At 45.3% G+C, this 24,714-nt stretch overlaps 1 protein-coding gene across 3 annotated transcripts; it reads left to right on the top strand.

Annotated features, from left to right (window-relative positions):
- The first annotated feature begins 3,602 nt into the window (after positions 1-3,602).
- Positions 3,603-23,700, top strand: bicdl1 (BICD family like cargo adaptor 1). 3 transcript variants are annotated; one of them, XR_013779834.1, is made up of 12 exons: positions 3,603-4,469; positions 5,555-5,770; positions 13,914-14,030; positions 15,135-15,146; positions 16,222-16,368; positions 16,496-16,675; positions 16,765-16,983; positions 17,175-17,318; positions 17,636-17,766; positions 18,474-18,594; positions 19,788-19,901; positions 20,846-20,933. XR_013779834.1 is itself a non-coding variant. In XM_079351954.1 (11 exons), exons 1-11 carry the CDS (start codon positions 4,077-4,079, stop codon positions 21,020-21,022), a joined length of 1,857 nt encoding a protein of 618 aa, XP_079208080.1. In that variant the 5' UTR covers positions 3,603-4,076; the 3' UTR covers positions 21,023-23,700. The 3 variants fall into 3 exon arrangements, 2 of the variants coding, with proteins under 2 accessions (XP_079208080.1, XP_079208081.1); XM_079351954.1 differs by lacking the exon at positions 19,788-19,901 and having other exon boundaries at positions 20,846-23,700; XM_079351955.1 differs by lacking the exons at positions 15,135-15,146; positions 19,788-19,901 and having other exon boundaries at positions 20,846-23,700.
- The last annotated feature ends 1,014 nt before the right edge of the window (positions 23,701-24,714 follow it).

The following is a 24,714-nucleotide window of genomic DNA, read 5'->3' as shown; positions in this document are numbered from 1 at the left end:
TCCGGATGGAAGGATGAGAAGGTTCTCTGACCTTCTCATCCAGCTGGACTGACAGGAGGACTGGTGAGAGGACAGCGCTGCTGCAACTCAAAGTACAGGTAGTTTCAAAGTCTGTGTGTGTGTGTGTGTGTGTGTGTGTGTTTCACATGTCAATGCTTATCCCTCTGTTGACTGCTTTAAAATGCAACGTTTGAGAGATGCTTCTGGTGTTACATCTAATATGTTGTATAATCAAGTGTGTTATAGATATTCATCATAACACTGTAAAAAGAGATACACATTAACTACTCAATAAAACTGAGGCAGCAGATTGCACACATTACTAATTACATCTGTCGAGTGGCTACAGTGACGTACGTAGTTTAACTTTCAGTCCGTGATTGGCTGTTGCAGTGTAAATTCAAACACAATCACACCATAGTTTCTTTATATTTTTGATGGTTTACTGATAAAGAATGCAACATAATTAGTATCCCGGCCCCCTATGTGCCCCTGCTCTCCTTCTACTCCAGGTACAGGACAATCAAAACCAATCTAAAGACTAAAGACTGCGGACAGAGCTGCTGCATGCGGCCCCCTGACCCCCCTGACCCCCCTGACCCCCCTCAAAGACTGACACTGTTTACTGAGTCTACTCTGTACTACGACCACTTTCTTTCTTGGAGCTTTATATGTTTGAGGCTCTAACTTTTCTTTTTATGATGTGCTTTTAAGAGTTTCGCTTTACGATCGTTTCTTCTTTGTGCAGCCACTGACAAACTGCTAAACTGCTTATTCGTTGTTTTTATAGCATAAAACTGCAGACATTTACCGACTTCATATTTACAACACAAGCCCAACTATTACCTCCACCTTTCATAACAAACCTTCAGCCTCTCATAATCACGGCTGAAGCTGTGCTGTGATTATTTATTTGGATCGTTTGGGGGGAATGTGAGCGTAGTTTTGTTTTATTCCCACAGAGGGAGCCATCGTCTAAAACACAGAAGAATGATGCCGAGTCCTTTATGGGTGAGCCTGATGTTTGTTCATGCACGTCCAACAAAACAAAGAATGAGTGAGCAAAAGAGATCCATGAGGAGAAGTCTGTCGGCTACAGAGTGTAGCAGAACATTTCCGACACTTTAAACATGACTTCTCATCGTTCAGGTTCCAGTCCACGGAGAGGGAGGAGGAAATACTGACCAGATACCCTACTGAAGGGAAGTAGGCCTATACTTGATTTTTACCCCACAAACTTCATCCTCCAAACTGATTCCACATCAGAGGTTTTCATCTGGTGGGTGGTGGAGTTGACAGAAAACATGTTTTATTTCATCTCTTTGTTCTGTTTTATGTTTCGTACCGTCTGAAGTCCAAACTGGACCATTGTTCAGAAACAAACCTGGGTCAGGATTTCTTATGAAGGAGTCGGTCGGGCCCGAGGCTCGACCAGCTGAGAAGAACTCCTCTGAGGAGCTCAGTTCTTTTGTTCGACTCGTTGATTGTGTTTATAGTTGTTTGAATGATTCATGAAATGTGTGATGCCGATGTTTTCATTCATTAAAGAACATATCTCTGTAAAGGTCGTTCTCTGAGGTCTTATTGATTGGTGTATCTGTTCTCCACCCGGGTCTAGACTCCATCAGGGGGTATCAGCACTTCCACCAGGGTCTACAGGGGGGTCTCTGGGTGCCTGAAGTCCTCATGACAGAGTTGTTGCACATTTGATAAATGAATAATAGTCAGCTCTCTCTCTGTCTCTCCTGATTGAAATGAGCTGGTGATTCAGAGTGAGAGAAGTGTGCAGCATGTTCACTGAGACTCTACAAAGGGATGACATCACGAAGAAATGTGTGTCATGGTTCATGGTAACGATGAAGACGAGTTGGAAGTGATACGCCTTCATCTGACTCTGTGGTCAGGATTAGTTTGTTATCATGAGGGATTATATTATCATAAACATTACATCACTGCTCAGAGGTGTTTGTTGTTGTTTAGAGGCGCTTTGAGGAGATCACCCTCTTAACCACCACATTATCTGCTGGGTGGCCCCCCGACAGTCCCTACAGCTATGTGCTTAGTGCATCAGCGGGTTGTGACCCACTTCACTTCATCAGCTCATCAGGCTTTGTTTGTGATCGTTCATCGTTCATCGTTCATGCCCCTCCCCCAGCATCAACCAGACCTCGTGGCCTCCCCTTCATCCCCCACTCATAAACATAGATACAAACCTATAGCTGCATTGATCTACTGACCCTCATTGTCACATACTGTATACATCATCTTCATATCATTTATTACCCACTGCTGAAACGTGTGACCACAAACATCCATTAGCAACACTTTAACCCCCAATATAAAAAACTAAAGAAGTACTGCTCCATCTGCACTCGCTGGTCTTCTAACACAAATGTTTTTAACTGTACTTCCTGTAACTGAAGATAAAATGCTATGAAAGAAGTTATGGTGGTGGTGTGGGGGGGGGGGGGGGGGGGGGGGGGCACAGCAGTAAACAGTGGTCAGGGATCATTTTTCCTTTGAATAAAGTTTGTGTATTTACTTCAGAAAATAAAGCATGAAATTGTTTAATTTCTCCAACTTTTAAATTTCAATCACAAAACATCTACATAGAGCACCTTTAAAGGTTGAAGGTGACACTCTGTGTTCAATGACTTCTTCAGGATGATAGATAGGTAGATAGATAGATAGATAGATAGATAGATAGATAGATAGATAGATAGATTATTGATCCCAATGGAAATTCAAGAAATAGTTCAATGTACAATGTCATTTTAATTGGTTAGTATATAAATACTGCTGTAAGTATAAAATAAAAACACGATGCAGAAACTGATCAACAAAGGGAGGCAGCGATCCCTCAAAGGTTCAGAGACAGTATCTTCACATGGCAACAATATACTGAGCAGCATATTTCACAAGTAATGTTATATTATATTTCAACTTGGCTTGTTCACAAGAATAAATCGTTTTATTCCTGTTGATCTCTATAATTTACATGATTTAATTGCTTACAATAGAGGCAGGTATGTGAAGTATATCTTATTTTTCAGTCTATAGGGTGTACCCACTTCTAGATCCTCTGAGTCACACCATAGGTTTATTGATAATATTCAATAGTGTGCTGCCATTTTTCCCCCATGGTGAAGGCATGATTGTCTTTAATTAGCTAAATATGCACGAGTACACTGATTATAATACCCCGGATGGGCTACTTTAAAAAATGGGGGTAAAAATGAAGAGTAAATCCACTCTTTTAGGCACCACTCACCACTGTAGGGAAAATTATCTTAATATATTACAGAGTTTCAACTCTTTATTTTCGATGTGAAATTAAAAAAGAGTGAAAACGATAGTTTATTTTATTTCTGGCTCATAATGATGCCTGCAGTGTTATTTATCATCATTATAATATTTATGGCTCTGCATCACTTTTGACCACATGTCTTCACGTGCTCATGTAGGCTCCAGCTCGGTGGCACAGATTTGTGAGAGAAGCACCAAAATATGGCGCTATCATCCTCAGCCAATGGAGTGCTTGTTTGTAACAGGCCGTCACTGACGTCACCAGCGAGGCATTAACGCGCATTCTAGACGGGAAAGGAGGTTGAGCAGCTCTCGGGAACGCGCTCATCTGTTGGGCTGGCATTGCCTACGGTGGAACAGGCCGAGCGTTATGGGGGACCCCGGACCCCGAGACGGGCTGGACCCTGACCGACCGACCGCTGCGCTGAGATCATGTTGGCGGTTTATTCCGGGCTAAAGGCAAAACACAAGTGTGTATCCTATAATAAACAGCTAGTGGGTAAACTGCATAGGAGGAGTCTAAACTGTATTTCAATCTGAGCCTGAGTCTGAGCCGGGACTGGTTGGCAGACGAGAAGAGAGGATCGTGAGAAAACTGGGAAGTTAGCGGTGTTCGAATTAACGGGATCCACCTGTGAAGAGCGAGAATGAGGGACGGATTGTCGATTGTAAGCCGGTCCGGTCAGCCCAACCCTGTCAGTCCAGGGTGGGTTCGTCTGAAATAAAATCAGTCGACTCTCATCTGTTGGCTTCTCCTCCGTCGGGCGGCAATGTCCGCTTTCTACCTAGACCTGCAGACGTCTGCCGGGGTTTCAGCACCACTCGAGCTGGACAGCGACTCCTTAGAGCCCCGCACGAGCCCCGCTAAACACGAGCTCTCCGGATATCAGGGTCAGCCGCTGCGGCACGCCGGCTCCGGAGGCCTCGGCATGGCCTTGGAAGAGGAGCTGGCCATGCTTTCTGGTGAGAGGGGCGACGAAGGGGGACTGTCGGACGTGGAGATGCCTGCGGTGGGGCACAACGCAGACCTGCTGTCGCTCTTCCGTCAAAAGGAAAAAGACTTGGTTTTAGCTGCTAAACTCGGCAAAGCGCTGCTGGAGAGAAACCAAGACTTGACCAAGCAATACGAGAAAATGCACAAAGATCTCAACGAGAAATTAGAGGTAATCTGAAAATATTTCTATATTATTCACCCAAGTTTTACTGCTGCCCCTCTTAGTGTGAAGTTGTGTAGTTGTGTAGTAAAGTCAGGCCTTTTCTTTTGCAATGTAAACAAAGTGAAGAGGATCAAAACAAACTGTGGCCCACATTCAAGCTCCAGAAAAGGTTTGAAAAAAAGGCTTGCACCTGGCTAGCATTGTATTGTTGCTCCTCTGCTGAAAGATAAACTATAACTGGCTAGTCATTTCAACTTAGGAGGTGTTGGTTGTCTCTGTCATGTCAGTGCAGGCATACTGCTCATAAAAGTGTCTTTCATGTTTACTCTGGATGCTGCATGGCAGAGCTTCTGTTTTTGGAATCCTTCATGAGCCAACACGGAGCCTCAGAAAGAAACAGAAACTAATCCTGTGGCTGTACAGGCCTTGTACTCTCCTGTACATCTGTTCAGCCCTTTGATGCAGGCTTACATTACAGATCAAAGGAATGAGCTGCATCTTCACATCACACTCATTATTAGGATCATGTGACAGGCCCGCACATCATTTTCAGTTAGTCGCTGTTGTCCTTCTGATTCTCTTTGGTTCCCACTTTTGTTCAGACAGTTACTCAGATGAAAATAGTAAACACATAGATGCCAGATGCTTCATCCTTGGACTTAACCATAACAACAACAACAACAACAACCCCCATCAGAGCTCTGGCAGCCCATGGTGCTGCAGTGCATCTGTCCACCATTCATTGTAATCCAGGGAATAAAAAGAAGCTGAACTGTCACTTCGGGAGTTAAGGATGCAACCGACTGCTTCAGATTAAAATCTTTACGCTGCATAAGCAATCAGTCAGCTCATGTGTCTCAAGACACTTTCAAAGATGAGCAGGTCTAGACCTTACTCTTTGGTCTGTAGTGTCTGGTGTTGGTCACACATGTCAAACCTCTTTAGTTTTTGCTGCTCCCATGTTAAGAGTTTTTGCCGAATAAATAAATCACCAGGAAATGTTTCGCCTGTTTTGTGGATTCATGTTGGGTCTCTGAGATAACGTGAACGACTGACTGACCCTCTCACCCTATTCCCTCTCCTGCATGCAGCACTTGGAGCAGGAGAAGCATGAGTTGCGTCGGCGTCTGGAAAGTCGAGAGGGGGAGTGGGAGGGCCGCGTGGCTGAGCTGGAGACCGACATCCTGCATCTGCAGGGCGAGCTGGAGCGCCACCAGGTCCAGCTGAGAGACACTGACAGAGACAAGACAAAGGCCATTGGTGACCTCTCGGAACAAAATCATAGACTGCTGGAGCAACTCAGTAGGGTAAGGGTGTGTCTGTGTGTAATCACGTGTCCTATCAAAGTGGAGGAGATTTCATCAGTCTAGCCACATGATCGTGAGGTCGAGTGTGTGTGTGTGTGTGTGTGTGTGTGTGTGTGTCCGTCCACTTGAAGTTAGCCAGAGCAGACTAATATAAAGATGTTCAGGTCAAAGAGGACTCGTCCTGTCTTTGAGGTGGATTTACTTCACGTACGCCTCTTTCTATATCAACCTGATTTATGCTGACTCATCGATATATAAGTGAAGCTTTGAGGGCTTCAGTTGGATGATTTAGATAGATTGGACTGCACGGCAGCAGCACTCTGCATTGTGACAGGTGTGCAGAAGGTGTTCTATGATGCATTTGGATTTTTGTGTCATTGACAGAAAGTATATAAAGCAGCATGTTATAAAGGGGACAGTACGGTCAGGAGATGACGTGCTACAAAGTTCTGCTTCACTGAGGACTCGGCCCTAACACAAGTCCAATTCTACACTAAGCGAGTTAACAGCTACATCCTCTTTAATGTCATGTACCGTCCACATGACAGGAGAAACTGATTGAGCAGGAGATGTAGGTTGAGCTGCGATGAAGAAGCCCTAAAGAGCTCAGGATAAATTGCTTTTCCACGATAGTTAATCGAGCATTAAATGTGCAGTAAAAAGTAAAAATATCCTCAATAAACTCAACAAGTTCCACAATTTATCTCCCTGTCTTATTGTCCTGCTCTCCTGCCTGTTTGAATTCCTCATGTCGCCGGTGACATACGATTCTGCTGTAGAAGCTTCAAGTGATTCAGACAGTTCGCAGAGATGAAGACGTTGACGTCCTGATGCAAAAACCAAACAGGTCTGATTAGCTCATGTCTCGATCAACACACGTTGTATTTCTTGTTGACTTTCCTGTTTTGATAAAGGATCAGAGTTATTCACAATAAGGCGAGTAGCTGACATGATTGTCATGCGGGCGCCGTGTTACAGTCTGTCTTAAACCCGCCTCAGCTCCAGCTCTCCGCCTGTCGTTAGCTTGACTGACAGTTAGTTTGCGACAGTTAGCTTGACTGACAGTTAGCTTGAGACAGTTAGCTTGACTGACGGTTAGCTTGAGACAGTTAGCTTGACTGACGGTTAGCTTGACTGACAGTTAGCTTGAGACAGTTAGCTTGACTGACAGTTAGCTTGAGACAGCATTTCCAGCAAGGAGACCGCCATCGATGAGACTCCAGCGCCCCCTGCAGGAACAGACAGTCTGTTAATATTTACAGACTAACAGGTTGTGCTAAAGAGAAGAAACCATGAGCATGTGGAGGAATGTGAGGAAACTTGAGACTCCTGCTAAGAAGTTGTCCTCATTGTGCTTCATCGAACAGACACAGACCTTCACTGTTCTCACGTGTGTTAGAGTGAACAAGCTTTTGATGATACTCCTTTGTACTAACTGAGACTCAAGTTTGTGTTAGTGTGGATGGATTCCACCATTTGAGTTTATTTATCTGTATATTCTGCGGCTGTGGTTCAGCGGTAGAGTTGTTCGTCTCTCGACAGGAAGGTTCGATCCCCAGCTCCTGCAGACACATGTCCAATCTGTCCTTGGGCAAGACACTTAGACAAAATTGCTCCCGCTGCTTCATGTGCAACGTTATAAATGTGTGTGTGTGAGGATTAGTGATGGGCTGTGTAGTCAGCAGCCTCGACCATCAGTGTGTGAACGGTGGAGGTGTGACCTGCGGCCTGAGAAGATCATTTACACACTTTTTAATATAAACATGTTTGGACCGTTATATTCCAGGATCACTGCTTCTCTTTTAGTTCAGATATGTCACGCGTGCTTTCAAAGAGCCATATTACGTCACGCCTTCTACCTGTCACACACTAAGATCCCCTAACAGACCAACTAAAGACCACAAGCAGAGGCTTTAGGATGAGGCCAGTCGACTGATAGGCTGGCAGTGGGCGCCATAGCTACACGTACAGATGCTGCCTTTGTGTCCATGGCAACCTTTAATTTTGGTGTTGAAAAGATAATCTGTAGTCACTGTTCAGGGGGGGAGTGGGCTGTGTGAGCTCGACCTCTCCTCCTGATCAGATTAAATCCTCCCCTTGGCCCATCTTGCCCCCAACTGCACGACTACATTTTATCAAGGACTTCTCCTGATCTCGATCCGTTAGTGGCTAAAGATTGGAGCCGGAGTTTCACTTAACATAATTAAACTGCATTTAATTTGATTGAAAGCTGGGTGTGGGAAATCTATAAAGATATTCATTGACAGTGGTCTAGATTATGCGACGGCGGCGCATCTAGCGGCCAATGCGAGTCAGTGAAATTTATGAGAACTAATTGACTTCATCGATTGAGAAGTCACGGTGCAGGGAATTGGACAGACGCAGGGAGACCTGGTGGGTAATAGAACAAATGAGGTCAACCACAGCGCTTGCTTTCGCCCTCATTTTATGCTTCTTTCTCCGAGTCATCCCGGCTTTCTTTTCTTTCTGCTTCTGTTTATTCCTAGCATACGGCTAAGTGATGCTAACTGTGCACAGCTCTGCGGGAATGTAAAACCACCCTGAGGAAACCCTGCAGCTGTGAGGCCACTGGAGGCCTTCTATTTCCATCTGCTGTCCCTGTTTCTTACATGAGTTAACTCCTCACTGTAGCTCTCTTCTTCGGGTGTAGATGTGCCTCGCTGTAAGCCAAAACACACGTTTCCTTCCTCCCATGAAATGAGCACAGGAGACGTTTCTAATGACGACATATAGTCACATCTTCTAAAGCCCGTACTCGAGCGCGGTAACCTTCTGTGTTTAAATCCATCATATAAACGGGATGTTGTGCCCAGGGTACCCGGGTCCCGAGGGTGAAACCCCCTTACTTGTAAAGGACTAACTGAAAACAGATTGTCAGATTGTGAATTGTGTCTTTGAACACAAATCTCCTTTTTTATGTGCTTTAAAAACAGAGCTAATGTTTTTAACTAGCGTGTGTTATGAAGTACTAATTGATCAGTTCAACAGAGTCTCTGTCACAGGATTTCTCTTTAAACTCCTTTTAGATTCAGTTTCTGTTTTTTTTTTTTACTGGTGAGACTGAGAATTAGTGGGGAAACCCTGGAAGTTGGTCTTGGACTGTAGACCGGTCTCTTTGAAGGTCTCGGTCTCGTCTAAGAATTGAAAGCATTTTGACTCTGTCTTGTCTCCAGATTTAAAATCAAGACCATCTCTGGCTGTTTTGCAAACTTCATTACTGTCATTAGAAGGAAAATGACTCTTTTTTAAGGAACAACTAAGTCGATTCATTCCTAGCTAGATTTTTATCCCATAGCTGTTGTTACGTCCTAAGTGAGCGACACTGAAACACAGGATGCTCTGAGGTTTCTCCAAACACGTGAAGAATACCAAACTGGGACTGTCATTAATTTCTTCACATAATCATTACTGTCATTTTCTTTGCATATCACATGCATCATATTTTAATGAGCAAGTAACTTTGAGTCAGTCAAGCTTCCTGCAGGTTTCATTCTGAGATGAACCCCCGTAGCGGACGATGAGATTGATGACACAGTGAGTTAATGTATTAGCAGTCCAACAACTAAAGGCATTAGTTCATAACAAGGCTTTCTATTGGCTGCAGTGAGATGACCTTGAGAAGCCGGGGCGCTCCACTGGAAGTGATGTAAGCCATGGAGTAAAATACAGCGCTAAGGGGATTAGGTTATAATCTGTGCTAATAGCCTGGCCATATGCATTCAGTCAGGAACCACAACAACTCCAATCTATACTCTACTTAATTAATACCAGCAGGTAACTTGGTTATTTTGGCAAAGAAGATTTAAATATTAGCCTGCTATATCCTCATGTCTTACCCTGGGTGGATGAAAATACCCCCTGTGGCTCCTTCTCTCAGGTGTTGCTGAGGGCATGTCTGAGTGGTTTTCCAAATCTGGGTAGTAAAACTGCGTGATAGTGAACTCACTGTGTTCCCATTGCTCCAGAAGCACAGCCTATGAGGTGTTGAGGTGTGTACCTGTCGCTCTGTTTCAGCACTGTGAGAACAGTCTTAGACCTCAGAGCTAATCTGATCACAGTGAACCAGCAGGAGGGGAACCTGTCCTTAATTACATTAACGTGCAGGCTTTAAAAAGGCTTGGGATGCAGTGACTCAAACATGTCAGCATGGTCAAATCTTCTTTCTTTAACCTACAATGTTTTTTTAAACTAAACACTGACAGAAAATCATCTTAATTATTCAAAAAGGTATTTTTTAGGACATGGAGGAAATCACATTTATTGAAGGTCACACATTATCCAAATTACTAGCATGTTCCTCTGACTCTAACATGTGTCTCTAGTCTGTCTATAAACCCCCCAATCATGAGAAAAGTCCCTCCTCTCCGTCTTCTGCCTGCTCCACTTGTCAGAAAATGTGTGCTCAAACAGGCCGTTTGGAGATGTTCCCTTCATGACATCACAAAGGGCAGTAGCCCCTCCCCCAGGTGGGTGACACTCCCACAGTTAGGTGTTTGTTCTGCCCTCTGAGTCTGCCTTCTCACCGTAAACAACAGGACATGGAGCCAGAAAGCAGCGAGTACACCCGAGCCCTTCCAGAGAGGGGGCGTGGTCAGACACAGCTCATTTACATATTTAAAGCTACAGACACAGAAACAGCCTGTTCTAGAGGGGTTTATAGACATGATCAATCGCTCACGAGTCACAGGTTTTTTTTAACATTTTAAATATTGTAAGGAACTTTTTGTATTTTGAACTCTTTAAAAATAACGTAAATACACAATAAATACTTGCAGTAAGAAACTATTGGGTTCTTATTTTTTGTAAAAAATAGTAAAGATTTATTATCTTCAATAATAATAAGAAGATATCAAGTAATTTCTTACTTCTTTATCTGGTTTTTTATTTGTTTTTCTCAGAATCAAGCCTGTAATGTGGTTATTTTTTGTACAAGCTTTCTGTTGTGTGCAAAGATTACATAAATGTTCATTTTCATAGTAAACAAAAAATGTGGAAAATATTTATGTTTGTTCTGAAGATCTTTCAGCCCTCTCTAACGTGAAAAAGAAAAATAACAAAATATGCCACTGAATGAGGCCTCAGGCCAAAATCTAATTATTCTTCAATTAAAGTCGGGGGACGCAAAAAATCCTCTAAAGGGCCGCAAGTGGCCCCTGAGTTTTGGACACCCCTGAAATACAGGATCAGAGTGGATTTAGAACACTTCACACACATGTTTTCAGGAGCTCTGAGACTTACTTGCACTAAAGCGGAGGAGGATGTGTAACCTTCAAAAAGTAGAGTCACCTCAATGTAATATGTACTGTAAGTATGATATCAATCAATGTTAATTTGTCTAGAGCCAATTCATAACACGTGTTATCTGAAGACACTTTACAATAAGAAGGTAAAAGACCTTACCTATGACTAAGACCTGACGTGTTATGAACATCATGAGAGACGCGTCAGAATTCTTTTATTGTCATTGTTCCTCTTACAGAAGCACAATGAAATTAAACATAGCTGCTCTCATGGTGTGTCAGTGCCATGTCGCATATCCCACAGAATCCATTTCACTGCGCCTTAAACAACAGCAGGGCATGTGTCCAGCCCGCAGCCTTGATCCCATGCAGCCGCTGGAGCACATAACGTCTTACGCCTCAGGTGAAGCTGCAGCTCCAGAGATCAGTTTTTGTTATGCAACAGTTTGAACGTGGGGTCGCCCCTCCTCCATACGTCTAGACAAGGCAGCATTCTGCGAAAGTGACTGAGGAAAGTACCAGAAGCATCGAGACCACAAGGCTCAGCTCCACCAATCCCACTTCTCCCTGGTTGCCACGACAACCAGATTGACATGCAAATTGGAACGCCACGTGTTGTTACCATGGGAATGTGCTGAAACAGAAAGGCACAAGGGTACAGATAGTTTGATGCTAAGTTGACAACCAAGCACCCGTTATTGACCTGTTGCTATCGGCTAGCGTGCTGCTACACAGTCACAGCATCAACAGGAATGATGTCCTCGTGTTTTCAGCCTCCTCAGCCTGAACGTGCAGCACAGATGTCAGAATGAAGGCGCTTTAAAGGAACACCTCTCTCTCTCTCTCTGAGCTCGACTTCCCTGCCCTGGATTAGATCACAGCAGTCTGCTTGGCGCCTGTTGTCGTGTCCTCTCATGTTGTGATGCCTGATCGACGATCTGAGGATTTTCTGTGCAGATTATGTGAGTAACCACAAACCGGGCCTTCTGTGTTCACACGTGTGGGTCTTTCAACATGAGCTCAATCTGTCAGTGTGTCGGGCCAGTGGGTCACACACGCCGCTGCACCGGCCTCCATTGACTGCACATCTGTTTCCCCACACAGCACGGAAGAAAAGCAGATCTGGCTACTGACGAGCAGACCGAGAAGCATCAGCTAAAAATAACAACATGGGTACTGTAGGCCTGAGGAAGACCAAAGATGCTAAAAGCTCAACGTCTTAAAGAATGTTGAATATTTAGAATGAAAAACACAACATAGCCCTTTAGATGTTCCCAAACATCAAAAACATCTTTCCTGGTGTTTTCAAACCAAACAGTTCTGGGGACTTTTTGAAGAGGAACTATCCACCAGAGAGTTCCCTGAGAGCTACTCACCATGGGGGCTTTTTCTCTGTCTGCATCTCTTTTAGGATCTAAAATAGTTTCAGAGTTCCTGAAATGCAGATTCACTAAAGAACAGGGAGGTTTCCAACAGTTCCTAGAACTATGAAAAAGTTCTTGCGGTCAGAAAACAGCTTATGTGTCAATGGAGCTCCAGGAAGTTGATATAATTCTCATCCTTGACTTTGAGACATTGAGCCTTGATATATCTTCTTCATTTGGAAATGTTTCATATCCGATCCATAGATGCATGAATGCTCCAAACGTCACTTCATATATCCTTCCGACGGAGGCTTCCTGCTGTGCCGATCTTGTTTTGCCTTGCTCACCTTTCCAATTCATTCACAGAAAGGTGTTAACCTCGAACTCTTCAATACGTTTCAAGTAGTTTGCTTTATGTTTGCTGACATGCTTTGATGTCAGTTAAACCAGAATAGTGAACTCAGTGGTTCCAGAGGGGTCAAGTTCAGGGTGAAGCTGAAACAGAGCCCTCCTGTAGCTGCTCACACTGCATGCACAGAACTGAACTGGGCTGTTGAGCTCACGTAGAAGCTGCAGTGCCACCTACAGGCTGACACTTGGATTGATATTAATTTGGCTAGATTTTCTATCGGCGTTAAGTATTGAAAAACAACCCGTTTTTAAAGGTGTGTGACTTCCTGAAGCTAAAGGACTTGTTCGTGTGCATCAGTAACCTGCGGTGTCTCCTGCCGTGCTTATTTTATTTTTAGTTTCCTCACTGAGCTGTGATGAGTGGGCCGTTTTGAGGATTTTGTTGTTGCCATGGCAGTGATGATGATAATGTAAATTCTAGCTTCCTGAGTGCAGCTCTATGCTAATGAAGCTCCGTCAGGCTCTTTGTTTGTCTCACCTGTCCAAAGAGCTCAGCTGTTGACTGGACTGGGTTGGACAAAGACTGAGCGTGAGTGTGAGAAGGTTTTAGAAACGGGCTTTGAGGCTATGACAAAGGGAACGCTCTTATTCCAGGAATAGACCAATGAAGACTATAGAGGTCATGTGTGTGTGTGTGTGTGTGTGTGTGTGTGTGTGTGTGTGTGCACCTTTCATTCACATACTTCACGAAAACCCTGAGGGGAAATTACACTCTGTTATTGAGAGGCATGCTTCTCACACACATGGGCCTGAATCACACACACACACACACACACACACACACACACACGCGCTAAGACTGGGGGCAAATCGAGTAGTTCGGACACGATCTGTCAACTCTGCAGCTCCTAGAATAACCTCCATATTCTGGTCCTCACCAGGACTTGAGCCGGCAACCTTTGGGTTCCCAAGTCCCGACAGACTGTGAGCGCATGACTTTGTTTGTGTGTGTTCGTGTATTCATGTGTGTGTGTGTGTTTGGTTCCAGTATAGTAAAATTGACCCTTTACTGACATGTATTAATCATTAGGTTGTTGTCTCTCAGTGATCCCCAGCTCCTGCAGCCATTCACCATTCTGTCCTTTGTGTTTGGATATGTTGATCCAGGCTGCAGAGGTGGAGAGGCAGCTGTCCACTCAGGTCAATTCATTACGGGACGACTTCAGGGAGAAGAGTATGTCTACAAGCCAGCACATGACACGACTTGAGACTCTACAGGCTGAGGTGAGCAGCTTTCCTTCAACACTGTGTGACTTCTCTTTCTGTCATGCTGTCACAGCTCGCCTCAACGAGATGCTGACAGGAAGTTCAACCATCAACCATTAACTGTGACGTGTGTGTGTGTGTGTGTGCGCAAACACTCTCTCCCTACACCAATCAGATTTACTTGATTTAAATGAAAGGATTTAAAATGTGTAAAAGGGTTTTCACATTAATATATACATTTTATATTTTTTACTTAAGAAAGTAACAACCTTTAAATCCTCTCAGTTTCATTCTTCAAGAAGAGACACTAATTTAAATCTTATCACCTTTATTAAACAACAAGTAAACACAAGGAAATTTAAAAAAAACAAAAAAATCTTTTTTGTGCAATTACCACATGTGACCACAAAGACAGCTGAGAACAGAAGTGACACAGTCCTTGGACTTTCTGGTCAGATTAATTTAGTGCAATGGTTCTGCTTAAAGGAAGACTGTGCTACATGCTACACAAACAATATAACTCCAGTGTGTCCTGTGTAAACGTGTCTCTGAGTCCTGACTGTCTACAGTGAGGGACAAGCTGGAGTCCCGCTGGCTGTGTTGTTGTCAGAGCTGTGTTTACATGGACCGGCTCCAAACATCATCCCTCGTAAATGAACATGCAATTTGAAGCTACAAGCTAGCTAAAGAGCACTACCATTAGCCTGCTAGCCCACCAATGCAGGACACAGGTGATTGCAGGTCGAGCCAAGGACGAGTCTGTCGGCCACGTGAGCGTGACTCGTCCATGTGAACGCGAGGCGAGGTTTGTCTCTGGAGGGAGGGCGAGGGCTTCAGTGGGGCGTGATGGCCGGCCAAACAACAATTAAATTTGGTTTCATACTGGAGCTCAAGGGCGACATCTACTGGATCTAAAAGTCGCACATTCTTCCTTTAAACACTGAACCACAGTCTGTGCTCGCCTTTCACTGACTGATACCAAATACTTAGAGCATGTGTACGTGTTGAATCTCTCAAGGCACTGTGGACTTTCTCTCAAACTTTCTCTCTCCTATCTCTATGTCTTATCTCTCTCTTTGCCCAAACACTCCTCTGAAAATCCGCCCCTCTTGTCTGGAGCAGCAAGGGCTAGAAGTGAGTCGTTCCTGATCACTGTTTATGGGCCGAGCTGCATGCTGCATGATATGCTTTGTAAAATGACAGAAACAAGGATTGCACTCACTCTTACAGTAAAACGTCATGTTTTTGGAGGTTGAATATAAACTACACTGAGAGCTTAAGAAATGAAAAGTGAAAACATTTCTTTGTTTCCTGCAAAACAATCTCTATCTCACACGTGTACATCACCATGGCAATCCCTGTTTCCTGAGCTTTGAACACATGCTCTGTGACTTGAGCATGAGATGTCTTGTGATGTCAGTTGTGCCATGTATGACAGAAGAGGCTGTTCAAGCACTTTAGCACAGGGGAGTTCCCTGTAGCTGTAAAGCTTTAAAGCCAGGCAGAAAACACCCAAACTGCAGAGCCCGAGCTATAATTGGGAGAAAAGGCTACCACTCTATATTTAGCCGAGGATACTGCAATGTCTGGGTGCACCCGCTTTTCCAATTTCTTGCCTTTATGTGACAGGAACTCATGACTGAAGGCATTTTGCCAGTAGAGACTCTAGAAGCCACAAATTATCCAGAACCCGACAACGTGATGTCTCACATGTAAAAAACAACGGCTGCACATGTAAGCTTTGAAATAGGTTAGCAGATGTAGGTCAGAAGCAGGCAGGATCCAAATGAGCGAGGACTCGTGTTGGTTTTATGAGAGAAGCTACTCTGTCAGCTACGAGGAGAAACAATTCATGGGAAACAGAGTATGTGGTGTTTCTGCTTTGCCAGCATTAAATAGAAGGGCGGCTACAGATGCATGTTAAAGAGCGAGCTGATGTCAAGCTCACATGTCAACAAGACATTCCTCAAGATCAGGGTGGCAACGAACGCCTACACCGATGCTAGGCAACGGACATTCTCAAGACCAGTGGGAGTACTTTTAATCTGGAGTCAGACCTCAGCCTGCCTTAAAGAACGGAAGAAAACAGACTCTGGTCATAGCCGCCCATCCACCCGCTATTGACCAAGAGAGCTGAGCAATCCAGTTTCGCCATGTAGTGCCTATTTACCACGGCACAGAAACTAATTTGAGCTGTTTGGCATGTTAGATTAAGATGCTGTCTGAGAGGAAGATGGAGCTAGAACATCGGGTACACGCCATGCTGGAGGAGAACGAGCTGCTGCAGAATACGGTGGACGACCTCCGAGAGAGGACGCTGGTGTTGGAGAGGCAGTGTCATCAGAAGGACCTACAGGTACACACAGACATGAGCTAAACACCTGTTTATAGTGGAAGACCTTTACAACCTTCCTAAACGTAATCTTCTGACCTCCTCGGAGACGGGCTGTGTACTCAAAGATGGCCTCTTCTGTTGAGTTTAGTTAAGGCAAAACCAGCAGGAGCTGCAGGAGGTTCAGGTGTCCCACAGACAGCTGAGCGCTCGGCTGGAGGAGCTAACCGAAGAACACAGCCTCCACACTCTCACCCCGCACCCATCCAGCCTGCTGTGTGAGATAGAGCAAAGCATGGAGCAGGAGGAGCAGGAGCAGGAGCGAGAACAGGTACAGCACGACTCTGTTCACTCAAATCCTTTTCAAAAACTTAGCTGCCTTTTTGCAAAAACTCTCTCTCCCCCTGCTCTCCTCTTCAGATGCGTCTCCAGCTTTGGGAGGCCTACTGTGAAGTTCGCTCGCTCTGCTCTCATATCCGGGGAAATGACGTCACAGACTCAGCGCTGTCAACGGACTCTTCCATGGACGAGTCCTCTGAGACGTCCTCAGCCAAGGATGTGCCTACTGGAAGCCTCCACACCAGCCTGCTCGAGCTACGGAGGTTAACACAGAATCTGCTGGATGGCAACGAGTCCACGGTAAGAAACATCCCGCTAAGGTTTCATGTATTTTTCTAATTCTTTCCCCCGAAGAGCGATGCCACTGTGTGTAGTGTTTTTGGATTGAGAGAGAAGCTAAAGTTAGATTTCGTACACGTATATGTTAAATGTAAACTTGTATAGTGAGGGTGTTAATAATGTATCGTGTGTCGTGTGTCGTGTGTTGAAAGGGCTCGAGGCGAAGCGATGAGGAGGCTCTGGAGGAGCAGGCGAGGAAGCTCGGAGAGGAGCTGAGGGAAGTCAGGGAGCTGTACGAAGCAGAGCACGACAAAACACGCAGCAACGAAGAGGAGACGCTACAGCTACACAATCAGGTAACACAGGTGTGCACGCATTAACATGAACACGGTGTGTCTGTGCACGTCACAAACACGAGAGAGAGAGAGAGAAGCGCTCACAGTGAGGCGCCGCTGCTGTCCGAGCATCACGTCAAATAACGGTGTAAAAACAACGCATTAAATCAGTGGTTCCCTCCCTCTTCACCTCGGAGGGATTTTCACTTTCAGCAAGATCTTGACTCCGCTGGGTCGAGCTCGTACTTACTTCCCTGCTCAAGTGGGTCACCTCTGCTGTAGTTATTTTTAAGGCCTGAGCCTCATGCGTCTGTGTTGTTGCGTGATGTCACCTGCAGATGGCCATGCTCTCGGTAGAAACGCGCTCTCTCCGAGAGGAAAACGAGCGGATGAAGACGATGGCTGAACTCCGAGAACCAAGCGAGCAGCTCCAGAGCGCTATCCGAGACAGAGACGAGGCCATAGCCAAGTAAGTCACCTGTGCAAACATGCATCACCTTCTGCACACCTTCAATGTCAAGTAAGACTTACACTCATCAGAACATTAGGTGTGTGTCATCATGTGGACAAACATGAAGTGCTTTTAATGCTAAGGACTGGAGGTGTGGATACACCTGTTAAAAGTCTGACTGTAACCAATCAGGACTGAGACAATCAAACTCAAACCAACCTCAGATCATCGAGCTTTCTGGGAGAGGAAAGGAATACAAACACTTGGTGCTGTACCAACGCTGTGTTAGCTCCCTCTTAACGAGTTATATCTTTCTTATGTAACTCCTTTAAAATCACAGTTCACGGGGCGCCTGTCGCTTCGTGGCTAGTTTGTGCACCCCCACTTTGGGCATCGATGGAATCCGACCTGTGGCTCCGTGTAATTCCTCTCTCACCCTGATTTCTGTCTCTATCCACAAAGCCCAAAACGAAACCTTAAACCAGTCTTTCTGTTGGTTGGGGTTATAGCATTTGACAGGTTGTTGCTAACTGCTTTTAGCCAAACTGACCTGCTGCTCGCCGTAATCTAATACCCACCTGCGTCTCCACATCTCCATCCACCTGTCTGCACAAAAAGACCAACCTTCTTTAACGGCTCTTCCCCACTGCAGTGGGAGCAGACTGTCTTTAGGATCATGACTTTGTGGGATGTCACTATATTGATACTGGATGTGTGCCTTACAGGAAGAAAGCTGTGGAGATGGAACTGGCCAAGTGTAAAATAGACATCATGTCTCTGAATAGCCAGCTCCTGGACGCCATCCAGCAGAAGCTCAACCTCTCGCAGCAGCTGGAAGCTTGGCAGGTCGGTAAACGGTCCCAGGTGGTTTCTTAGTAAAAGCTAAATGTGGTATGTTAGCATGTGATGTATGGATTAATGGTTAGTTAGACTATTTAAGAGTGAAAGGACTCTAACTTCTAGTACAGCTTGTCCATCCCTCTTCTTCTCTCTAACATGTTCCAACCGTATATAAAGGTGGACAAGGCGTCTTCACCTCCTCGTTTTGAAGTGAGGAGGAGAAAATAACCTCAAATGGGCGCTAGCATGTGGTAGCATTTGTAGCGAACGTGTGCACAGGAGGAAGCAGCTGATGGAGTTCAACCACAACATACATTTACCTTACCGATGAAACACTGAAATATCTGACAGGGCGGCACAGTCCACACGGGACAAATGTTTGTGTTGTATTAGAATAGAGATAAAGACACTCATGGACAGTTCTTTGACTCTGCTGTTTGTAGGGAAAGAGGTGGAAACCTAATTCCATTAAGGTGCCAGTTCTTACATTGACGGGACGGCCGGCTCCTCCCCTTCAGTATAAAAGCTTTTTTAGTCAAAGAAGAACATTATGTGGATGCCACGATCATTCTGTGTCAATCTAAGTGCAATGTGAAGCTACAAGCTAGCTAAAGAGCGCTAACATTAACACGCTAACACAACAATGACACAGGTGATTGCAGCTTGAGCCAATCACCCTTCACCGTCTTCTTTTCCCCTCCGTGCAAACACGAGGGAGCGGAGCTTGGAGGTGTGTTGTTTGAGGAGAGCGGAGGCTTCAGTGTGAAGGAGGCGTGGCCAAACTGCAGTTTGTTTTTGTTTTCCTGCCGGTGATCGAGGGCGACATCTACTGGATCAAAACATTGTTCTTTCTTCCTTTAAGAAAAACTGTATTTGACAGATTATTGATTCTAGTTGTTTCCGTGTCCCATTTGATAACATGAAGGAGGCAGAGTTGATTCTACACTACAGCCAGTAGGGGGGGCTATAACGTCCACTCTACTCTTAATCACTCTTTCACTCCTCAGGGTGTTTGGGCGGTTTTTCTGTTTGGATGTTAGTGAAGAAACATTTGATGTATGTCGCCTGAGGTCAATCTGTGTGTGTGTGTGTGTGTGTGTGTTTGTTAGATAGTGGTGTGTGTTAATGTGTTTGCGTGTCCTTCCCATCCCTGACCTGTAACTAGTAGCTCTTTCCTCTCTCTTCTCCCCTGCCCACAGTTTGCCTCCTCAGGGCTCTTTACTTTTTGGCTCTTGTGGTTTCTGATCTAGTGGCCTTTCTCAGCTTCCGTACCACCCTTTCCCCCCTGTGGTACCCCCCCTCCAGCCTTAGAGGTGAGCCCGAGCTGTGCCATCTCGCCATTTCACCCTGCACTAATAGACAAATGCCATGCTGAGCCATTCCATGCCACTGTTATCCAACTTTGGAGAAATGCCCATGCAGCATTCCTTCAGACCCATTAACCACCACAGAGTACCATCCGAAGCCGCCTCTCTCTCTCTCTCTCTCTCTCTCTCTCTGCACTCACCCTGTCTCCTTCTTAAGTCACCTTTACCTCTGCTGAAATGTTTTTAAAAGATGTCTTCTTCTTAGCGTTCCTGAATAGGACTTCTATGAGACATCGCTTGATGATTGATTTAAGTTTGACATCTTTGTCCTCAAGTCTCAGCTGCTTGATCAACAGCTCCCCCTTGTGACGCTAATGCCAAACAACTACCAACAACACACCCACAAACTTGATAAATGTGTTGAGTAATTTGAGGTACATGGTGTGATAAAGAACTGTGTGTTCTTTAAACTCTGTAGCACCTGGAGGTTCTCTGATGTTAAGTGCCCTACAAATAAAATAAAATGTAATATTCTTCGTGCACACACGATGAGACTGAATATCTCAAAGGTGGTGGGCTCCAAATCTAGAAAAGAAAGCCCGCTCACAGCTCAATAAATATTCATGCAGTCCATTTATCACCAACAGAGACTGAAAGGACCTCAGTGGGAGTTGTTTCTTTTCTTTATATTATAAAAGCAAAGCACAGAGAATATATGGAACAGATTTAAAGGCGTAGCAGGAAATGTTTGCTGTTGCGCCCCCTGGTGGGTTGAATTGGTCCTGATCATTCTGTGCTTCAATATTTGAATCAGACAGTCATGTTGTCATAACTTTGAGAAGTATTCAGTGATAATCTGATAGAGATGAAGAGGCTTATCAACACTGACCTCTCTGTGTGACCTTCATCTTTTGCCTGTTTCTCATCCATGTCTTTGTCCTTGACTTTAGGACGATATGCACAGAGTGATTGACCAGCAGTTGATGGACAAGTACCAGGACGAGTGGCGCTCAGCCCCTTCTTCGCTATCAGGGGCGTCCAGGGCCCACGGTGGTCAGTCGTCGAGGCGAGCTCACCGAATCGCCGACCGGGACAAGAGACTTTTCTCTTTTTTCAAAAAGAGCTGAGGCCCATTGGACTGGCCTGAGCGCAGCAGCGAGGCGGAGATGGGCGAGGCGAGGGAGAAGGAGGGACAGTACAGGGGTAACACCGCAGCCAAAGACGGGCAGTGACACACACACACTGAGGTTTGGGGGGGGCGGGGGTCATATTGCACTTTATCTGTCCCATTACTCGTCTCTGCTGACAATGAGAGATAGATGTATAAGAATAGAACTTCCCCAGAGGCTTTGGCTTCAGCTCCTCTTATAGAAAGCGAACGGTCTCACAGACCGTGAACAGGGTCACAAAATTTACCTCCAAAGAGGACGGTTTCCTTGTAGTGCCTACAATCATCTGTACTAGCCCACTGCCAACGATGTAGAGAGGGAACACTAGACAGTCTCTGTGTGCTCCCAGTTATCAGGCCAAAGAGTCTGGGGAAAGATGGGTGGGTGTCAGGGACTTCACAGGATTGTGGAAATGTTGAATCTCTCAGGTTTATTCATTTGTTCAGGGGATAAGAGCTCCATAAGGACCATGGTTAGCTGTGTACATAACAAGGGTTTAATGTGGTTTGCTGCCACAGTATCAAAACTTCCAGTCAAAGTCAGATAAAGGCCTTTTTCACATCAACTAAAAATGCACTTTCATAACATTTGGGGACCTAAGTAGCTTATGTTCATGCAATGTTTCACAAATCAATATTTTTCTAAAACAATTACTCTATACCTTTTTTGCTGTGGGTGACCTCCTGCACAAAAAACATGTGAAGAGGGTTCATTCATGATGAAATCTGCAGACACACCCAGGAGTTCTCCGCAGGTTCAGCCTTTATTCAGACAGACTCGAGTGTTGCTGCTTTCTCAAACCTGAATCAGCGACTGTCAATTTACGAGAGAAAAACGTTTAATGAATCAGTTGAACTTGCAGAATGAAGTTATTGTAAACAACATAGTTAGTGTTGGAAACCAACAGGTGTTACCTGAGCTAAAAAGCCTCTGCATGTTTCTAATAAGCTCCAGCAGCAGAAAGCTGCTCAAACTAGGATCAATGTTGGAGATGCTTTTGAAACATGGAGAGAGATTAGAACGCAGAAAGCTTTACAGACCCATGCAGAGCTGGCTAAACACTGAAGCTACAGTGTCCACCACATGCAGAGCTGGCTAAACACTGAAGCTACAGTGTCCACCACATGCAGAGCTGGCTAAACACTGAAGCTACAGTGTCCACCACATGCAGAGCTGGCTAAACACTGAAGCTACAGTGTCCACCACATGCAGAGCTGGCTAAACACTGAAGCTACAGTGTCCACCACATGCAGAGCTGGCTAAACACTGAAGCTACAGTGTGCACCACATGCAGAGCTGGCTAAACACTGAAGCTACAGTGTCCACCACATGCAGAGCTGGCTAAACACTGAAGCCACAGTGTCCACCACATGCAGAGCTGGCTAAACACTGAAGCTACAGTGTCTCTACATGCAGAGCTGGCTAAACACTGAAGCTACAGTGTCCACCACATGCAGAGCTGGCTAAACACTGAAGCTACAGTGTCCACCACATGCAGAGCTGCCTAAACACTGAAGCTACAGTGTCTCTACATGCTGACCTGTGTGAGAGGAGGGGGGAGACAGCTCTCTGTGATGATTAGAGTTTAGACTGCAGTACTCATTTTAAACACTAGGCGTCACAGAGCGACATGCTGCTCAGTTTAATGTTTGCCCCTGAAAGTCACAAGGAGCTCCAAGAGGAAAGAGGCTTTAAGATGATTAGGAGAAGCCGTGCTGTCAGTAGATTTCATGTTGGGTGAATTTTCTCCCCTGCAAATAACGACAGAGATCGTCATGGATGAGTGTCAGGTATTGTTCCACAGTCAAAAGACAGATGGAGTGAATCATGAGCAGAGCAGGACGGTGAATGTATTAAATCCAGCGAGCCGTCATGTCCGTCTCTGACATCTGAATAAACCTTTGGGACACAGAAGTTAGTCACTTTGTTTCCACTTTATATTTAAAAAAATGACAGCATCTGTCAAGAAGGCTCTTTCCACCATTCTCCACGTGATGCTCACCATCTTCCGAGTTGACCAAAACATGTCCAATGTTTACATTAGCATGAGAAGGAAGTACATGAACTCTTCACCACTTCATTGTATGTCAGTCGATGACTTGTTCCGTGCCGTCTGTGTACAAGCACTGGACTACACTTCCTCCTGTGGCCGTGAGCATCTGAGCCTCTCCGGTTCATCACCGACAGAAAAAGGTCTACCTCCATTCTCATAGCTTCAACACCACACGGGCCCTCTGATGAGCTGCCGGGCTTCCATCTTCTGAGTGACTGACAGTCAATGTGTTGACCTCTGAGTGACTGACAGTCTATGTGTTGACCTCTGGGCGACTGACAGTCTATGTGTTGACCTCTGAGCGACTGACAGTCTATGTGTTGACCTCTGAGCGACTGACAGTCTATGTGTTGACCTCTGGGCGACTGACAGTCTATGTGTTGACCTCTGAGCGACTGACAGTCTATGTGTTGACCTCTGAGTGACTGACAGTCTATGTGTTGACCTCTGAGCGACTGACAGTCTATGTGTTGACCTCTGAGCGACTGACAGTCTATGTGTTGACCTCTGGGCGACTGACAGTCTATGTGTTGACCTCTGAGCGACTGACAGTCTATGTGTTGACCTCTGAGTGACTGACAGTCTATGTGTTGACCTCTGGGCGACTGACAGTCTATGTGTTGACCTCTGGGCGACTGACAGTCTATGTGTTGACCTCTGGGCGACTGACAGTCTATGTGTTGACCTCTGAGCGACTGACAGTCTATGTGTTGACCTCTGAGCGACTGACAGTCTATGTGTTGACCTCTGGGCGACTGACAGTCTATGTGTTGACCTCTGAGCGACTGACAGTCTATGTGTTGACCTCTGGGCGACTGACAGTCTATGTGTTGACCTCTGAGCGACTGACAGTCTATGTGTTGACCTCTGAGCGACTGACAGTCTATGTGTTGACCTCTGGGCGACTGACAGTCTATGTGTTGACCTCTGGGCGACTGACAGTCTATGTGTTGACCTCTGAGTGACTGACAGTCTATGTGTTGACCTCTGGGCGACTGACAGTCTATGTGTTGACCTCTGAGTGACTGACAGTCTATGTGTTGACCTCTGAGTGACTGACAGTCTATGTGTTGACCTCTGAGTGACTGACAGTCTATGTGTTGACCTCTGGGCGACTGACAGTCTATGTGTTGACCTCTGAGTGACTGACAGTCTATGTGTTGACCTCTGAGTGACTGACAGTCTATGTGTTGACCTCTGGGCGACTGACAGTCTATGTGTTGACCTCTGAGCGACTGACAGTCTATGTGTTGACCTCTGGGCAGTGTGGCGCTGTGACGTCTCGTGTCTTGTGTTTGCTCTCATGCAGCTGTGTAAACCTATGCAGATGTCTCCTTGTCATCTCAGCTGGTTGTTGGGAAGAATGAACCCAAAGAATGATTTTTTATAAAGAGGTTTGGATGAAATCGATATATTTATATAAAAATGTTTTGAATGAGAATCATTTTTTAGGCAGAAATATAAATATACCTGTATGTTGTTGGTCCGAGGTTCTTTTTCTGTCCTTTGTCTGTCCTCTTAGTGAGAGGTGATTACAGGTGTGTGTGTGTGCATTGACATTCATGAGTTCTTCTGAGTTTCTCATAAAGATTTCACT

The sequence above is a fragment of the Symphodus melops genome (genome assembly GCF_947650265.1).
Source record: "Symphodus melops genome assembly, chromosome: 1".
In the NCBI taxonomy this organism is placed as follows: Eukaryota; Metazoa; Chordata; class Actinopteri; order Labriformes; family Labridae; genus Symphodus; species Symphodus melops.
Note: the sequence above shows the minus strand (reverse complement) of the source record. Positions and strands in the feature narration are given on the sequence as shown.

What these genes read in the sequence shown, in the direction of transcription:
- bicdl1 (XM_079351954.1), top strand. Translation starts at nt 4,077, where the DNA reads ATGTCCGCTTTCTACCTAGACCTGCAGACGTCTGCCGGGGTTTCAGCA. An exon ending in GTCATCAGAAGGACCTACAG is followed by an intron (nt 16,369 to 16,495) that starts GTACACACAGAC and finishes TGTTGAGTTTAG; the next exon opens with TTAAGGCAAAACCAGCAGGA. An exon ending in CGCTACAGCTACACAATCAG is followed by an intron (nt 17,319 to 17,635) that starts GTAACACAGGTG and finishes TGTCACCTGCAG; the next exon opens with ATGGCCATGCTCTCGGTAGA.